The sequence below is a fragment of the Oryx dammah genome, unplaced genomic scaffold (assembly GCF_014754425.2).
Source record: "Oryx dammah isolate SB20612 unplaced genomic scaffold, SCBI_Odam_1.1 HiC_scaffold_17, whole genome shotgun sequence".
Classification (NCBI taxonomy): domain Eukaryota; kingdom Metazoa; phylum Chordata; class Mammalia; order Artiodactyla; family Bovidae; genus Oryx; species Oryx dammah.
In genome coordinates, this window is record NW_024070201.1 from 55,477,750 (window position 1) to 55,498,146 (window position 20,397).

At 39.0% G+C, this 20,397-nt stretch overlaps 1 protein-coding gene across 4 annotated transcripts in view; it reads left to right on the top strand.

Moving 5' to 3' along the window:
* BBOX1 (gamma-butyrobetaine hydroxylase 1) overlaps nt 1-20,397 on the top strand; it is a 69,657-nt gene that overhangs the window by 26,650 nt on the left and 22,610 nt on the right. For all 4 annotated transcript variants that reach the window (XM_040258902.1, XM_040258899.1, XM_040258900.1 and 1 more), the window contains one exon: nt 4,672-4,870. In XM_040258902.1, coding sequence (XP_040114836.1) covers nt 4,672-4,870 — 199 coding nt within the window. The remainder of the gene's footprint in view (nt 1-4,671; nt 4,871-20,397) is intronic.

The window sequence follows — 20,397 nt, forward strand, 5'->3', positions numbered from 1 at the left end:
TCCTAAATTCATAAAATAACACACTGTAACCCTGCACACTGCATTCATGAATCTTCAACTGAAGAGCTTCTTTGTGTCTTTTTCTTTTTTGAAAAACAAGTCAGGATTCAGGAATGTGAGGTTTAACCCTGAAAAGCAAGCCTTATACAAATGGTTCCTTGAAAGCCAGCATGTAGCCTGTGCATAAATTTTATGATGTGTGAAGCACATGTTCAAGGAAGTATTTATTAGTAAGGCCATAAGTTAAATTAGAAAGCGTGGTTCATGCCTTAAAAATTCCGTCATTTTCCACACTGTTTATGTATCCAGACCCAAGTGTGAAATTTAAGTTTGCTTTCAATGTATTCGCCTGACAAATGATTTCTTCTAGGCCAATGTGTTTTCATATGGTCCCCGGTGGTGGGTTTTTGTGGTTGGGGGAGATTGGGAAAATGTTTCTAAATTAACTTTTCAGCGTCAGAGTTTCTGTTCAGATATCATCAGGTCTACACATAGATCATAGAATGATCCTATTGGTTGGATTTATTAAGATGAAGTTTATTTCTCCTGGAAAACTAGAGTATTTTATATTGAGGATGTTATGATGAATTTGGAAACTGGTTAGTCACAGTGCTGTCCCTGAAAATTACACTTGCCATTACCGAGTCTATCAGTGGCTCATATTAGGACACAGATTCTATGATGGGCTGTGGCCCTTGGTCACTGATTTTTGCAAAGTGGCTGCCTAGGCCCACCAAAATAGGAGCTATAGTTGGAGAACTATAAACTCTGTAGAACTTGAAAGGTACTGTGACCAACCCCTGATAGTAAAATCCTATGAATGTGAAATTATTTATAGTACAGATTGATGCTTATATTAACAGCCTTGCTTTATCTTTAGTTTTTATGTGAATATGGTTAGCTTTCCACATGTAAAGAGTAACATATTTATTGAAAGAATATAATTCATTTTCTATGAGTTAGATAAGAATATTGGCTATTGCGTTTGTATGTCCATGTGTGTTTGACAGCATGTGTGTGTTACTCTATAACAGGAAAATGACTCATGTAGAAACAAAAATTCATTAAAATATGCTATCAATATATTTCAATGTATATAGTGTGTACCCTAAGCAGTCCTTCTTGAATCCACAAAGTTTTCAAAATACAAAAGTTTTTAAAACATTTACATCTTGTGAAAGTGTTTTTTCCATCTCTATTTATTATATTTCCTTGTTACATAGTCACCAAACTCTCTGGAAAGTGATAATGGTCTTAAGTAAAACCACTGGCATGGATCACTGACTTATACTGGCATATATTTTTTAAAAAGAAGCTAGCTGATTTTTAAGCCTTGGTTCATTTCACAAAAGCAGTGAATAGCAATGCTGTTGTAGAGTTGTGCCATGAAACCTAGTTGTAAAGTTTTTTCTGCATTGAAAGTCCTGACTGGGAGCCAAGGTTTATCTTTAAACACTCATGCTTGAACATGTCCAGATGAAGTGTTTCTAATTGTAACTTGCCCTGCTTTACTTTTCATCCAAAAAGTAGATTTTCCGTGTAAAGGATAGAGTAAGCTGTGAACATTCAGACATAGGACTTAAAAATACATGTGACAACAGTATTTCAAGGCATCAAATGTTTATTTTCTGTGTATTTGCTAAAATTACAGACTTTGGAATTAGTCACCTGAATTTGCTTAACTAACTCTGCAAATCATTAGCTGCGAGACTCAGCTCTCTGTTCCCTTCTCTGTAGCATGGGAATACTAAAACCATTATAGCATTCCTATAAACCGTATGATGTATATTTATTATGGATTTTCAAAAAATAATGCATGGAGAGCACCTTGGACTGCAGCTAACTCTAGAAAGTATTCAGCAAATATCAATTGTTATATTATGTATTTTCTTAGTTTGCTATGCACTATTCACTATTCCAGACTCCATGCATAAACTCATTGCATAGTTAACATATGACCTTCAAGGCAAATATTAGTGTGGTTATTTTATAAATTAAGAGATGGAAGATCAGAGGAAAGACAAAGAAACAAGCTGGTAAGAGGCAATATGATGACTCAAGTCTCTTTCGCTCTATGTCCTTTATTCTATTCATGTGCTATTTCATATAGTATCAATTACATGTGGCTATTTAAATTAAAGGTTTTTTGTGTGTGCTCAGTTGTGTCCGACTCTCTGCTAGCCCATGGACTGTAGCCCACCAGTCTCCTCTGTCCATAGAATTTTCCAGGCAAGAATACTGGAGTGGGTTGAGATTTCCTACTCTAGGAGATCTTCCCAACCCAGGCACCAGACCCATGTCCTTTGTGTCTCCTGCACTGGCAGGTGGATACTTTACCACTGTGCCACCTAGGAAGCCCAAATCAAAGTTTAAGTCAGTTTAAATTAAATAAAAACTCAGTCTCTAGGTTCCACTATCCATATGCCAGCTCTCAATATCCACATATTGTTAGCAGCTACAGTACTGGATGGTACAGATAGAAAATAGTTCCAGCATCTCAGAAAGTTCTGCTTGACAATGCTGCAGTCTGGACCTTACTATCTCTCCAGGCTGGTTTTCTCTCAATAGGACATGAGATTTTTGTTTTAAATATTACAACAAGGCTCATCAATAAATCACTTAACCCTTTGTAATAAAGACATCACACATTGCTGTAGATGACCATGTAGACCACAGCTAATCCATCTAGCCGTCTATACAGGAATGAAAAATTTGCTCTTAGCCAGATTATTACAGTGCCCAAGATCTGAGAACTCCTCAGCCATAGTTTGGATGATCTTTCTATCCAATAATAAGAACCCATAGTGATGGGATACCCTAAAGCCAATATGAAAATCTCATCTACCTCTAATACTCTATGGACTTACAGTTTTCATTTGGAGCTCAATAAGCTTAAAGTTGTTTTCAATATTTTTTAAGATTCTAGATGTAGTCCACTTAGGTGTAAGGTTTGGAAAGAGGTGATAGTGATTTATCATTTTTGTCTTTAACACTGATATTTTGCCCAGGAAATTTTTCCCATTATGGGAAGCCAAATGACTTTTCTATCTAGGTAGCCAATAAGCAGTATTTATGACATTTATCACCTTCTTTTCACAGACCTTTATGATGGGTATCAAATACTACAATCTGGAGACTGTAAATGCAAAGGGCAAATAGGAGTGGCAAAGCAAAAAACCATAAAATCCAATATTCAAAAGTCAAGCAGATCTCCTCTTTGAATAGAAGCTCTTTCATATAAATCCAACTCTTGTTAGAGAGCAGAGTGGTACAGCTCAAGCATGCTGGGCCCATAAAAACCAGCTTTGTTTGATTTTAGCAGAAATACCTGAGGCATGAGGGACAGACATGGGGAACTTCACGTGTTTAAAAGAATCACTGGCATCATAGAAGGAGCATTAATAAGGGATCAGAAGATCTGTCATCTCCACAGTATCTTGAATGTACTTCAACTATAGCATCCAACAAATTGTGTGATTTTGTTTAGTTTGTCACCTATGAGTCTGTCTAATCCATACTGTTGCAGGTGGCTTATCTTCACTATTTTACTGCTTTTATTTATTTTTTATCAATTTTTGTTATATTTGCTTTACAACATATTGTGTTTTAATGGTCAGCGTCCACGTCCAAGTCTTCCATAAGCCACAAGTTCCTAAAGACTTCCTGCCTATCACAATGTCTCTCAATACAGTAAAATATTAGGCTTATTGAGGGCTTCCCTGGTGGCTAAGTCGGTAAAGAATCCCCCCGCAAAGCAGGAGACCCAGGTTCAGTCCCTGGGTCAGGAAGATCCCTTTGAGAAGGAAATGGCAACCTACTCTAGTATTCTTGCCTGAGAAATCCCATGGACAGAAGAGCTTGGTGGGCTATAGTCCATGGGGTTACAGAGTTAGATACAACTTAGCAACTAAACCACTACCACCAAACACCACCATCAGGCTTATTGAAAAAACAAACCAACAAAAAATTATTGAGTAGCTAATCGAATCAAGAAAGACCAATAATGTGTTTTACACCCTCCACCCCCCAAAAAAATTATGATTATATTCCGAGTCATTCTAATCTCATTATTACCACTTTAGCCAGCCTGCTCTGGAAAAACAACATGGCCCATCTTTTCCTCCCCATGGACAGTTTTTGCTGACTCCCATGAACAAGTTGACCCCAGAAAAAGCTTCTTATCAGTTGAAATAAGAGAAAGGAAGGGCAGTTCCTACCATGGCAAACACCCCTTTCCCCAACCTCCAGAGATAGGCATGGGCTGTTCTAACACATCATTCTCATTTTCTCTCTATTTGGAATTGAGTAATTTAACTTGGCTGTTAAAAATGCACAGTATTTCAAGGCTATTTCTAAGCAATGTCCAGACAGAGAAGCCCTAAGGACATATGTATCAAGAACCATCCACAAGCTAAACATTCTCTTGACAAAGTGCTATGATGAATACCAGTCATGGGTCTTGCACAGTGGCAGGCAGAAAGCCTGAGTACACTGGCCTGGCTCCAAGGAAGAAGAGCTGGTAATTTGGGTATTTCTAATATGATTGAACTTTAGTCCGTTCCATGATAGATCAAAGGTCAACTTCAATGAACTAGTTCCTTCTCTGAAGTTCTCATTGTATGTTAAAAACAGTGTTTTTAACACTGGTTTCTCCTTTTTCATAATTCACAGAGTGTCAGTACTGGGGCTCAGAGTTCCAGCTGCCTACTCTGGATTTTGAAGATGTTTTAAAAGATGATGAGCATGCATACAGGTGGCTCTCCAGCCTCAAGAAGGTTGGCATCGTGCGACTCACAGGAGCAGCTGACAAACGAGGAGAAGTTTTAAAACTCGGGAAAAGGATTGGTTTCCTTTATCTCACATTTTACGGGTGAGTTACCAAATAGTTGGTATTGCCATGACAGAGAGAGTTAGATATATTTCTCAGGCAGGGGACTCTTTTGGTTGATGATATAAAAGTGTCTACACTGTTTTGAACAGGAAGTAAAATGAGAGTCTAAAAAGTGGGATTTCCCTGAGCATGACTGGAACGACATCAGACACCAAAGATAGGATAGTTAAAGGTGGAGGATTCTTTTGCTAAGGCCACCACAACAGAATATCACAGATTGGGTGGCTTCAACAGCTGAAGTTTATTTCCTCCCAGTTCTGAAGGCTGAAGTCCAAGATCAAGGTCGTGGCGGCTATGGGCTTCCCAGGTGATGCAATGGTAAAAAGTCTACCTCCAGTGTAGGAGTTGCAGGAGATTTGGGTTTGATCCCTGGGTTGGGAAGGTCCCCTGGAGGAGGAAATGGCAACCCACTCCAGTATTCTTGCCTGGGAAATCCCATGGACAGAGGAGCCTAATGGGCTACACTCCACAGGGTCACAAAGAGTCAGACACAACTGAGTGGCTGAGCACACACTTACATTGGCAGGTGTGATTCTTGGTGAACGCTCTCCTCCTGACTTGCGGTTGGCCACTTTCTCACTGTATCTTCATATGGCCTTTCCTCTAGATATCTGCACTCTTGGTATCTCTTCCTTTATAAGGACATTAGTCCTATTGGACTAGGGCTCCACCCTTGAGATTTCATTTAACCTGGAGTTCCCTGTCAGTCCAGTGATTAGGACTTCACGTTCTCACTTCAGAGGGCCTGGACTCAATCCCTGGTCCAAAAATATATATATATATATACATTTCATTTAACCTTAATCACCTACTTAAAGGCTCTTACTCCAAATATAGTCACATTGAAGGTTAGCACTTCATCATATGAATTTGAGGAGGACATTATTCAGTCCATAACACGTGAGCTAGAAGACTATTTTTGCAACATGTTTTAAAAATATTCAGCTTTACAAAAGTGAAAGTTGATTAAGTTTTACCTCACAAAAGTTGGTGCAAAATTAAGCTGGGCCCTGAAGTGAAACCAGCCAGCAGATGTGTTAGATAAAACTAAGGAGCAGAAAATTAAGTCTATACACTTTAGCAAGTAACAGGAAATATTACAATTGATTTTAACTTTGGAACAAAAGGCCGTTTGCATAAGAACTGCCTGGAAGGTAACATTAATTATGGATAATAAAACACTAAAAACGGGAAACACTTATCTGGAAATGGGGGCATTCATTAGGGTAAGCCTGTCATTTGAGATGAATACACTTATTCCAGTGCTCAGAGTAGAGGGCACTAAAAGTGAAAAGGACCTTCAAAAGGCAAAGGTCGCAGGCTGGTAGCACACAGGCAGTATTCAGATGTGTTTTGTTTGGCCCACATAATGTTGAAAGAAAATGAAATTAGTCATCTCCCATCAAAAACTGGGAGAGTTTACATTAAATATGGGTCTGACTTTTCTTGAAAAATCAAATATAGCAACAACTGAGCTTAACCCCCTGCTTGCCAAGAACCTGCAGGATATATATATATATATATATACAAGGCTGAATCCTGAAGTGAGCACATTCTTACACTCCAGTTTTACACATTCTGTCCCCACTCCTGCCTCAGACCTGCAAGGCCTTGCCAGTCTTTGACTTTGCCCTAGGTCAGCTAACTGAGGGCAAGACCTCATCTGCAGGTAATCAGAAGTTCAAAAATCTCCAGTCAGACTTCTCTGGTGGTACGGGGATGAGAATCTGCCTGCCAATGCAGGGGACGCTTTTTTTGATCCCTGGCCCGGGAAGATCCCACATGCCATGAAGTAACTTAGCCCACGTGCCACAACTACTGAGCCTGCACTCTAGAACCCAGGAACTGAAACTATGGAGCCGCGTGCCTCATCTGCTGAAGCCTGTGTGCCCTAGGGCCCGTGCTCCACAACAGGAGAAGAAACCCCTGTGAGAAACTCACGCATCACAACAAACAGGAGCCCCCGCTCACTGTAACTACAGAAAAACAAGTGAACAGCAGTGAAAACCCAGAGCAGCCAAAAATAAAACAAATTTAAAAGTTTAAAAAATATTCAGTCCCCAGTGATTTGAACATGTTTATTCATGGCAGAAGACTATCACGTTTAAGCTTGAATTACCTAGTCTCCATTCCCACCCCTGGAAGTTACTTTTACTATCAGCAAATTTGTTGTACAAAATTTTTATCTACTCTACATCTGCAAGAATTGAAACTGACTTTAGAGATAACTAACCAGGCATTGGAAAAGACTCTGATGCTGGGAGGGATTGGGGGCAGGAGGAGAAGGGGATGACAGAGGATGGGATGGCTGGATGGCATCACCGACTCGATGGACATGAGTTTGGGTGAACTCTGGGAGTTGGTGATGGACAGGGAGGCCTGGTGTGCTGCGATTCATGGGGTCCCAAACAGTCGGACACGACTGAGTGACTGAACTGAACTGAACCAGGCCTGACCCTGCTTCTGAGATCAGATGAGATCGGGTGCATTCAGATGGTAAAGAGTCTGCCTGCAGTGTGAAAGACCTAAGTTCTATCCCTGGGTTGGGAACATCCCCTAGAGAAGGAAATATTCTTGCCTGGAATTGCACTCCAGTATTCTTACCTGGAAAATCCCATGGATGGCAGAGCCTGGCAGGCTACAGTCCATTGGGTCACAAAGAGTCAGACACAACAGAGTGACTTCACTTTAGAGGTTAACAGCAGTTAAAACAGACAAAGGAGAAAGAGTCTTGAAATTATTAACAGCTTCGACTGTATTATTTGTGCTTTATTTTTCACAACTTTTTGAAATAGATGTTATCTCTGAGTTCCTTTTGGAAGCTGGGGCCCAGAGAATTAAACTATTCCTGCAAGGTCCTACAGATAGTAAATAAGGAGCCAAAGCTAGAATCTGGGTCTGTTCAAGCACTGGGCTTCCTAATCTACCTCACTAGCAATAAAAATACGAAGGAAGAACATGGAATAGATGCTTTCAGGCACTGGAGGTAAACAGACCACTTCAAAACCAATCTTTTCTATGTTGTTTTACTTCATTTTTACTGGCTGACACCAGACTTTTGCACTGATGCCAACACATTTCATAATTTCATTACAGTGGCCAAATTGGGGGGCTCTGTTACGCTTGCCTAACTCCCTCCCCCATCCATCACACTAAGGGTCAGATTCGTGGTCCTGATTTACGGCTTGGGTTTTGTTTTGTTTGTCAAAGTCTTAATAACTCAGCCACTGATCTCATATTGAGCAATTTACTGGAATAAATACTAAAGGTTTGTTGTCCAAACAAATCAGACTTCCTACTACTATTCCACTTCCTTTGTCCAAGATCTTTGCATCTGACTAAATTGTGTGTATGCAAGGTCGTGTCCGACTCCATGCGAGTCCCCTGTAGACTGTAGACTGCCAGGCTTCTCTGTCCATGGAATTCTCCAGGCAAGAATATTGGAGTGGGTTGCTGCGCCCTCCTCCAGGGGATATTCCCAACCTAGGGATTGAACCTGCGTCTATTATATCCCCTGCATTGGCAGGCAGGTTTTTTACCACTAGCGCCACCTGGGACGCCCTGACCAAATAGGTTGCCTACTAAATCTCACCTTCAGCACATTTCTTCCCTAAGTCTCTCCAACTATACCACACTCCAGGACATGCCTTTCTTTCTACTTTACTTCTTCCACTAAAGATAACCAAAATCTCTTCTTTGTTGTTGTTTTTTATTTTTGGTAATTTCTAATCCCCAACTTCAAGAACTTACAGAAAACAGTTTTGCTGTTGCTGCTATTGTTCTTGTAGCTTAGATTTTGTTTGCTTATTTGCTTTTGGAGGGGGTTGTCAACAGAATGAGAAAACTAATGTTTTCCCCAAAGTTATTTGCCTTTTCTATATTTAAGTTAGGGTAACATGAGATTTTTAAAAAGAAGAGACATTTAGGACAATGTTTCTCAACCTAGGCTGCACAGTGGAATAGACAATTTAAAAAAAACAAACATCTGAGTCCCATCTCCAGAGATTTTTTTTTAAAAAAACAAGACTTGATTTGGCCTGGGTAGCAGGAATTTTAAAACACAGCAGGTGATACTCATTTGCATCAAAGGTCTTAAGCCTCTGGTTGAGAGGAAGGGCAGTTCAAGAGAAGGCAGGTCTCAGTTGATATAGAGCTTGGGTTCTTTACAACCTCTGAATTCTCACAATTATGTAACTAAACAGAACTTGTCATGTTCCTCTTGGTACTGTGGTAATGCCTGGACATGACTTAACTTTATAACATAATCAGTAGCTGCCTTATACAGCGTCTCTCCCTTTCATATCTTTATTTCTCTACTGGCCTTACTCTTGTTTGAAAAATAACTGGCTGGTGAGTGAATGGAAAGAATAAATGAAGGCAATAAATAATGGAGACGAGGCACTGCCAAAAGTATGACAGGGACAGAGAAAGGAAAATGGGGAATGTTCAAGGTAAACTTTGCTTTCTGGGTAGATTTTTCAAGGAGCCTCGTTTCTACTCTTACTCACATGCCAAAAACAATAATAGCTTGCTACTTCACACTTGCTTGCCTTGGGAAACTAATACCCACCTAGTACTTTTCCTTTCAAATAGGGTTACTAGTTCAGAAAATTTGAATTGCATGGGTCTAAACTGAGAATTATAGTATCTGATTTGGGGTTCTGACTGTCATTTCTATTCTTATATGATTGGCTGGATAAATAAAAACAGTAGATTCCAGAACTTTGTGTAGTCTTAGGATATAGCAGGCAAGGAATAAATATTTATTGAATAAATTCTCACTAGGTTTAAAAGGACTGTAAAACAGTAGATGAATTCAATAATTGTTAGAGGATTTCATAATTATAAAATTATATTCCCCTGAATCAAATGGCACCAGCTTTGAGGGTAAGGCTTACATCATGTTCCCCGTGTGTATTTTCTCAGATACTTGTCATTTTTTTAACCGTGCATCACCTAGATGACATTTTTTCATGCAACCGTGTGAAATGCTCAGTAACCTTCCTTCCTTAATGATGAAATCTTTCCTGGGAGAAAAGAATAAGATTTGGTAAAGAAACTCCCATTGTCAGTTTTGTCAAATATATACACATGTGGAGCAGTATGTACAAAGATAACATTTTCAGGAGGATTTAAACCTTTGACTTGGGGCAACATAGTTTTCACCAAGTTAAGGTCAGAAACCTCATCCCATGTTCCTGACCCCCACCCCAAAGGAATAAAAATAGCTTTCTGGATCTTTTCTTTATTGAAGAAATTATATGAATTTTATGACATAATTTAACCCAATGGGAAATAGTTATTGTAAATTACATTCCACTGCCACTGTCAAGGTAGAATAAAGCATTCAAGGAAGCATCCCATAGAGTAAATCTGAAAATAAGTATAATCAATGAAAGAGAATGTCTTGGTTGGTGGTATTGTCCTACACACCCATGCAACAATTGAATGCCATGTACAAAACACCACACCAGCATTTTGTTCTGAGCCAGATTTGGGTTTCTACTTATGCAGAATTATCTTTGGTGATTCTTGTATGTGGTGCTGGTGGTTTAGTCTCTCAGTCATGCCTAACTGTTACGATCCCACAGACTGACTGTAGCCTTGCCCGCCTCCTCTGTCCATGGGATCCCCCAGGCAAGAATACTGGAGTGGGTTGACATTTCCTTCTCCAGTTCTTGTATGTGGATGAATGTAAATAGTTGAGTTGACTTCATCTAGATAATGCAGAACAATAAGTGAAAGTCGCTCAGTCGTGTCTGACTCTTTGTGACCCCATGGACTATAGAGTCCATATAATTCTCCAGGCCAGAGTACTGGAGTGGTAGCTTTTCCCTTCTCCAGGAGATCTTTCCAACCCAGGGATTGAACCCAGGTCTCCCACACTGCAGGCGAATTCTTTACCAGCTGAGCCACAAGGGAAGCACATAGAACAATACATATCCCATAAAACCAAGGAACTATCAAGGAGTCCTCGACTTTGGGCATTACACATGAGGGAACAAGACAGGCAATATATGCCAACAGTAGTTAAAAGGTAGCACAGAGCTAAAGGATGGTGCTCTCCTGGTCTTCTGAAAGCATGGTGATGATGGGGTGATATTCAGCTATTAATACGCCAACTGGAGAGAAGGAAGCCAGGGCTCCTCAAACTTGCACAGGCTACCAGTGTATAAATAGGTGTGATATTAATACATACACATTTAATTACAATGGTATAATTGCGTACAGCTCCTTCTCCCCACCACAAGCTACCTCAACATATATGCAAACCATTTTATCCACCAAAGAAGCTGACAAGGGAACGACTACAGCCACGGTTCTTTGCTCACTTTGCTAGGATTGCTTTCCCACCTTCACGCTTCACCTTCTTTCTGGCACGCACCTCCCTCACTTTTCTATCTCTCTGCCTTAATCCTGTCTACAAACAACCTGTCCCAAGTCCTCCTCTGTTTTGGGCTCCTTTTCGGTCTTTTGTGCCCTTCTTGCTTGGCCTACTCATTTTTCTCTTCCTCTATTCTAACCACCACTCACACTACATTTTCCCTTGCTCTAGCAGCCTCTGCAACTCTAGAGGAGAGAACCCCTTTCCCAGTCTCAGCTCTACCAGCCCCTCACTCTCAATCCTGGGCATTAGAAGAGAACAAAATACTAATAAGTACTTTACTCCACTTTCTAGGAGCCAGGTTTGCATTCTGAATGGCTTATCCAGAAAAGAGAGTTGAAAAGTCTCCTCTCTCCCATATATTCATATCATCTAGTTAGGCATTTTTCTGTTTCCTGTAAGAGATTCCATTTTTATGGATAATGCATATAATGTGGAAAAAAATGAACTATTCTGTTGTAAAATATCACTACTGTTTGAAGGACTGTAGTAATGTTTGCTGGTCATTGTCTTTTGAAACTATAAAATATATGACAACACTGAGAAGTTCAGATGGTCTTCCCTAAAAAGACAAAAACATAACCTGAGAGTTCCTTCTCTAATGAGTTGGACAACTAATGTGTGTGTGTGTGTGACAGAGATGGGATAGGGGAGGAGGATTCAACATCATATTTTTTAAAGCGTTTACCATTAGCCTCATGTATTAACTAGTTATCTTGCTGTTACTACTAACCAGGACAACCTTTGACAATAAGTTTATCTCATTGCCATTGCTACTGTCATATTGAACTTTTTGCAGGTAGGAATGGTGGCCTGATCAGGCCACCACCTTTCTTTAGAACTAGCTTGGTGCCTCACACACATTTGTCTCTCAGGAAATGTTAATGAAAGGGAATATAAGCTATGATGTTAAGGAATTCCATTTGATCGAGACATCAAAAATACTTTTTTAGCATTATCGACATTTATCAGTCCTCAGTTAGAAAATTAACCTCATGAACAACTCACTAGAAAGTCAAGCAGAAGAAAACACAAATTTCAACCTTAGCTATCAAGATTCCTTTCTAGATCAGAGCCCAGAAGTTCAGTTCTTTCTTCTTTCCAAGAATGTTTTATTTTCTAGCACAAGCAAGATGCAATAACACATGCAACAAGGATTAGACTAATAAGAATAATAATACATTTTTCTGGAACAGTAACATCAGGAGTAAAATAAATATGGTAAGAAAGAAATTTAAAAAAAAAAGAAATTGATGGATTTTGGTGGTAGCCAAATTTTATCTTGTGGAGACAAGCATGAAAGTGAAATAAATATTGAGTAAAACTTATAAGGTCACAAACTGTAGTGGAAAAATATAAATATTTTGAAACACTTCATTTCAAAAAGTTCAGGAAAGAATTAAGGACTAAACACCCCAGACCATCTGTATTGCCTTACTGCCCCGAGAGCTGCCCACAGGACCAATAAGGAAACAGAGCTTAATCATGGCTTCACCACTGCCTATTTGTAGGTGAGAAGTTGGTCTAAACTTCTCATGTAATTTCCCAGAGTTCTGTCATTCTCTTTAGTGAGGATTTGTTTCTCTTTTCTAAGGGAGTGTTTTAATACCTATCAGGCTCTTCAAGGCCTTTGGATGAAAAGTTGCTGGAAAAAATGTAAAATGCTACTATTACTGCTGATATTTGCATCTGCATGAGTGCCTTGCATGCAGACTTCATCAGATGAATCAAAAAATATCAAACAGCAAATGTTTCTGTTGGGCTGTTTGTCAAATACACCAGCCAGGCCAGTTAAGAATTAGCAATACTGAAATGGCCTCTGGGGAAAACAAGTATATCTCCCATCCAGCATCCACTGGATTTCTGCTACCATTTCTGTAAGCCAGCCCAGCAGCATTTCACACATTAACTTGTTTTAGAGATTGAGGATGTATGAGTGAAAATATGATTATTCTTTGGCATCTGGCCCCTTAGAAATTACTCCTACTATTAGTACTCCCTCCAAATCTGACTTTGAAACAGCTACGTGCTTGATGTACATGTTACTAGAAAACATTTCTAAAGTGTGGGGACTGAGCAGGGAAAGGAAAAACAAGTTTACCCATTTTGCTGAATTTTCTAGCCAAGCAATTGCTTCAGAAAACCACACAGCCCTTCTTGAATAAAAATGGCTTCTGAGTTAGAAAAGACCAACCTAGAAGCAATTCAGACTTGAGAAGAAAACAAAGAAAACTTGTCTGAGTTCTGAATTGAGTTGTAATTTCATCCTACTTTGTGAAAAATTTGCACTGAGAATTCTTAGTGAGTTGTTTTAAATTTAGCACAGTATTTGAGGATGGGAGGGAGGGTATTTAAAATGTGTACTCTTCTGAGTATTAGGGTTTCCTAAGCAGGATAGCATGCTAAGTTGTTTCAGCCATTGTGAATCCCAGTTTATGTTATCAGCCAAGAGGCAGTCCCTGGAGTTCCTTCTGTAATATTAGGTTTTGCAGTTAATGCCAACAAAACCACTTGAGTATGAGGTCATCTCATGAATGAAAGGAAAAATAATTTCTCTGTCTCATGCTCCTCTAGAAATCACTTGAGGAAATTTATAAGCTACCCTAATAAAGCAGTTGCTTCTCCACAAGCCCTCTGATCCCCGTTACCTCCTTGGTAATACTCTATGATGTCAAGACTGGCAGCTGCTGTTACTGGCATGCAAGAAAATAATTTTCCATTAAGCACTTTTTATGTGCTAAGTATTGAACTCCACACTTTACATCATAATCTTGAATCTTGACAATTCTGATAAGTATCATTATCCGCATTTTAAAGGTAAACTGAAGCAGAACAATCAGTTGCTAACTCAGGTTTACTTGACTCAGCAGTCTGCAATCTTGCCTGTACACCATGCTACTATGGGTGGTTTGTTGTTATTAACATTTTCTCATAGTTCCTAGTGCCATAATAATCATTGACTATCAAATGTGGCTTCTACTCATATTGCAAGCCCAGAGGCAGGAAAGCAATTTGACAGGCCTATGTGGAAAAGTCCTCAAACTAAACCATAATGACAGCATCAGAATTTTCATTCCTTCCCTTCTTCTCTATTAAGCTCAAATTATAGCCAACTGTTTATGCAAAGGGAAAATGACAACTGACAAAGAATCAGATAACTTGTTATAAGAAAAGATGAAGTTTATATTTTAATCTTTCATATTATTAATTAAACTATCATCCAGTTCTTGCTCTGGTTAAATAAATTAAGCAGTTTTCCATCCCCCCAACACCCCAAAAAACCATTAAATATGCTTAATGTGGAATTCTCATAGATTTTTTTTTTGCAGTGGATGGTATTCTAGGTTTTTTCATAATGAAGGCCTTTTGAACTTTGAAGCAAATTGCTGTAAATGTTTATGTTTTTAAAGGTAGTTGTCGTCTTCCTATCATTTATGTGTGTTCAGTCCTCAGTCATGTCCGATTCTTCATGACCCCATGGACTGCAGCCTGTCAGGCTCCTCTGTCCATGGGCTTTTTTTCAGGCAAGAGTACTGGAGTAGGTTACCATTGCCTTCTCCGCTTAAATACCATCCAGGTCAGGTCGAGACAGCCACTCTACAACCCACCCACAAGTCCTAACCAATCACAAACCTTCCTTTTCTCCCCTCATGTAATAGCTCCCTTGAATTTTAAGGTATTCACTACCATATTCACTTACATATTTTTCTGGTTTAAAGTATGATCACCCCAGTGTGACTCCCTTATCACTAAAGTTTGGTTTCCCAACTTTTTACTTTTCTGATACTTTTTTCCTTACCTAACAATTGATTCTTTTTGTAAATATAAGTTTGTTCATCAGCACCAGTGCTACATCAATGTATTTCTATTCACTTTAGTTGCCTGAAACCCATTCTCTTGTAAATTTCTCTGGAAGAACTCATGGGAACAATATTCTCTGAATTCTTGCATGTTGAAAGCAGCTTAAGAACTTTATACTTGAAAATCAGCTTGGCTAAATATAAAATTCTTGGCTTATAGCATCTCTAATATGTCCGTATGATTTTATTAGTAATTTCTTTTCCTTATAAGTAATTTGGTATTTCTACCTAGATCCCCTCAGAAGATTTTTTTTTCAAGATTACTGATTTTACAGACTATGTCTTGGTGTTGGTTGCTCTGAGGCAACTTTTTCAGAGAGTGTTTCACGATCTTTCAATGCAAAGTGTCAAATATAACTTTTTTAATTTTAAGAATTTTTTAAATTGTAGTTTTTAGAACTTGCTGTTTTGGGTTTCTTCTTTTGAAGACATCTATTATGAATATATTAAATCTTCTTTGTCTATCCTCTTAATTTGTTACTTTCTCTCCAGTACTTCTTATCTCTTCCCTCTTTTTGACATTTAAATTCTTCTCCTCTAGCTATCTAAAGGCATTATTTGTTATGCTTATCTGATCTTGCATTTCTTCTAATTTAACCTTCCTTTTTAAAAAATTTTTTAATTTTTTTCTTTTCTGTGTATATCACCCCATTTTTAGTTTCTAATTCTTATGTAAGTTATTCTTTCATGTAGTGTATCAGAGATTTCTGGATTCATTAGAAGTAACTATATGTAGAAAACAAATTAGAAATAGGGATAATTATAATATTTTATGCTCATTGTTTGGGGTCATATCCTTCTGGTACATATTGTCTATGGGTGTGCTGTTTTGATTTATTCTTGCTCTTTATAAAATAAATATGAAACTAAAACTTAATCATTTCTATGTTGCTCATTTTTATAAAAAAATTGTTTTCTTAACTGTTAAAAGGATATATGATTCAGAAACATTTTGTAATTTATGGTTTTATGTCAGATATCACAGTGATGTCTGATAATATTCTTTTTCTCCTTTCCCCAGTCCTTCTCCTTTGCTTTCATCCAGATCTTTTTCATTTGTCCCTGTAATATTCAATTTAGGGTCTTTTTCTAGGAAGGGAGCTTTATCATGGAAGAGAGTTTGGTAAGTTTTTAGAGTTTATGGGGCCCACACTATTCCAACTCCTTACCATAGACCTCTTGTATTCAGCCATACTGAAATGTGAAAAACCTCTCCCAGACTTAATTGTCATTCTCAAATTGCCCCACTGCACTTGCCAGTGAATATGTTTGTGATTTGGGAATTTTCCAGATCCATCAGATATCTAGAACCTTCTTTCTGCTTCCTCCTACACAATTGCTGATACCATGTATTATGGCTTTGGAGGGTCCATCTCTATACCCTAATAGAATGAGATTTTTTTGTAAGACTTTGCAGGGCTATAAGAGAATCAGAAATGTGAAGGGAAGCCAAGAACAGCCATGGAGGAAATCCTCTTGGTCCAGCCCACTTGACATCCTCTCTCATCCTCTGATAGACCGTATTCTCTCCCTCCACTGGGCCTTCTCATAAGCTATTTTTTTCTGGCTGTGATGACCCTTATCAGTTCAGTTCAGTTCAGTTGCTCAGTCATGTCCGACTCTTTGCAACCCCATAAACTGCAGCACGTCAGGCCTCCCTGTCCATCACCAACTCTCAGAGTTTACTCAAACTCATCCATTGAGTCAGTGATGCCATCCAACCATCTCATCCTCTGTCATCCCCTTCTCCTCTTGCCTTCAGTCTTTCCCAGCATCAGGGTCTTTTCAAATGAGTCAGCTCTTCACATCAGGTAGCCAAAGTGTTGGAGTTTCAGCTTCAACATCAGTCCTTCCCGTGAACATTCAGGACTTATTTACTTTAGGATGGACTGTTTGGATCTCCTTGCCGTCCAAGGGACTCTCAAGAGTCTTCTCCAACACTACAGTTCAAAAGCATCAATTCTTTGGTGCTCAGCTTTCTTTAGAGTCCAACTCTCACATCCATACATGACTACTGGAAAAACCATAGCCTTGATGAGATGGGCCTTTGTTGGCAAAGTAATGTCTCTGCTTTTTAATATGCTGTCTAGGTTGGTCATAACTTTCCTTCCAAGGAGTAAACATCTTTCAATTTCATGGCTGCAGTCACCATCCACAGTGATTTTGGAGCTCCAAAAAATAAAGTCTGACACTGTTTCCACTGTTTCTCCATCTATTTGCTGTGAAGTAATGGGGCCGGATACCATGATCTTTGTTTTTTGAATGTTGAGCTTTAAGCCAACATTTTCACTCTCCTCTTTCACTTTCATCAAGAGGCTCTTTAGTTCCTCTTTACATTCTGCCATAAAGGTGGTGTCATCTGCATATCTGAGGTTATTGATATTTCTCCTGGAAGTCTTGATTCCAGCTTGTGCTTCATCCAGCCCAGCATTTCTCATGATGTACTCTACATAGAAGTTAAATAAGCAGGGTGACAATATACAGCCTTGACATACTCCTTTTCCTATTTAGAACCAGTCTGTTGGTCCATGTCCAGTTCTAACTGTTGCTTCCTGACCTGCATACAGATTTCTCAAGAGGCTGGTCAGGTGGTCTGGTATGCCCATCTCTTTCAGAATTTTCCACAGTTTATTGTGATCCACACAGTCGAAGGCTTTGGCATAGTCAATAAAGCAGACATAGATGTTTTCCTGGAACTCTCTTGCTTTTTCCATGATCCAGCAGATGTTGGCAATTTGACCTCTGGTTCCTCTGCCTTTTCTAAAACCAGCTTGAACATCAGGAATTTCATGGTTCACATATTGCTGAAGCCTGGCTTGGAGAATTTTGAGCATTACTTTACTAGCATATGAGATGAGTGCAATTGTGTGGTAGTGTGAGCATTCTTTGGCATTGCCTTTCTTAGGGATTGGAATGAAAACTGACCTTTTCCAGTCCTGTGGCCACTGCTGAGTTTTCCAGATTTGCTGGCATATTGAGTGCAGCACTTTCACAGCATCATCTTCCAGGATTTGAAATAGCTCCACTGGAATTCCATCACCTCCACTAGCTTTGTTCATAGATGACCCTTATGCTTCTAGGTAAATCCTATCCAATCTTCATGTCTCTACTTGATGGTCATTTCTTTACTTTCATAACATCTTGTAAGTTAACTTTGGAAGATAAATCACACTAACTTGTCTTCCCCATAGACTATCAGTTTCATGAGGTGCAAGTACCATGTCTATTCAATTCTACATCCTCAGTTCCTGGCCACTAGTATGTGCCTAATAAATAGTACTGGAAACATAAGTAACTAGAGGTCTAAAGAGTGCCTGCATCCGGGAAGTCACATGTGGAAATTTCACAAATATAGTTAGAAATAATAGGCAATAGGATATTCCTTTGGATGGTTAACTATACAACTTTTTAGTTTATTTTACTTAGAAGAACATTTTCCATGTTAAAATTTAAAAACAAAAACAAGACATGACCATTATATTTTTGACCCAATGGGATATATAATGATGTTTCAAAAAGGGCATTCTTTCTTAATCTGACCAGAAGAACTTGCAGTATCAGAGGTTGTGGCTGCTAGGGACAATAAATCTAGGTGGCAGGTTTAGAACATCCTTTCATATAAGTACTACTTCAAAAAAGAAAAAGATTATAAATGAATTCAGCTAGATTTTCCAAGTATGAGCCACTAACCAAAAGAGTATAAATTCATCACCAAGGGTATAAAGAAAAAAAATCTATCAAAAGCAAAATGTCAGCATTCCATACATATTGAAGGATTCAAATTCATCACAAAACACTATTAATATCATTAAATACCATAGTATCTATGAATGGTCATTTAAATTAGGGTAAATCTAGTAAATTAGCACTCAAACCAATTCCATGAAATACTGTCTTAAAATCATGATTTTAGTGTACAAAAGCTTTTAACAAACTCTTGAATAGATGAAAAATATAAGGGAAAGTTCTAATTATTAATAAATGTTTAGAATGACATGAACAGCTCAGTGAAAATACATAGGTTTATTTAATGTAGCCTTTGGCAAAAACTTACCCAGTGGCTCAGATGGTAAAGTGTCTGTCTACAATGCGGGAGACCTGGGTTCCCTCCCTGGTTCGGGAAGATCCCCTGGAGAAGGAAATGGCAATCCACTCCAGTACTATTGCCTGGAAAATCCCATGGACAGAGGAGCTTGGCAGGCTACAGTCCATGGGGTCGCAAAGAGTCGGACACGACTGAGCGACTTCACTTTCACTTTGGCAAAAACAGTATTATTCGTGCAGTGACAATTACCTGCCCCAGGGCAATGCCAAGCGAGTCTATACCACTGGATCTAGATGCTACACTGAGCCTGCTTCCCCAGCGTTGGAACAATCTGGTCCTCCACTTCTGTTACATCCTAACTCCTGATAATCTCCTTCAGTTGTTGCCTTGCTTAGATCCGAAGAATGTGTCACTAATGAAAGGTGCATTTGTAAGTACACCCTAATCTCACTAAGGCCCACGAGTGGGCTTTTAAAAAATGCTTTTTACATAGGCCAGTGGATCATGTTTGCATTTATTTCTGCTGTGTTTTATTGGAGATTTGGATTTGAGAAGGATAAGTGAAAGCTTAGAGTCATAGACAATCAGCAGCAGCCTTCCTGGCGTGATTCATTTCTATAAGGAGGTTGAAAGGTAGATCAAATGACATTTCTAAGATTTTTCCAGACTTATGCTATAACTATTAAGAGAATGTTTTATGCTTGGAACTGGCAAACTCCTTTCCTGGGATTTATCATTATGTGTGAGTGTAGACTTTTAGGCTATGCATCCCATACCGTGCCTAAGACACTTAAGGGCTAAAAAATGTTTATTATCCCCTGCCAGTTAGCTCAGAGGGCTGGAGAAGTGCTCTGAAGAGGCCAAGTCACAAGCCTCATCTCTGTGGAAGCCAGTTAGTGTCAAAGAGAAGATCTGTTCCCTGGCTGAAGTTCACACCTTGGATCTCAGCCAGCTCTGGCCACAGAAAAACTCTGTTCCTCTACCCTTGATCATAGGAGCAATCAGGAAAGAGAATGTAGATGGATCAATGCAAAACCATCATCACTCTAGGGGAGAAAATCTAAAAAAAGTCATTTCCTCCTGACAGTGTCAACAGCATCATCTTCTTAGACCTTATGTCTTCTAAAACTTGATACAATTACTTTTTTTGTATCCTTAAATCCCTTACTACATGTTGGTTATTCTTGGAGTGCTCATGTTGACAATAGCCTGAATC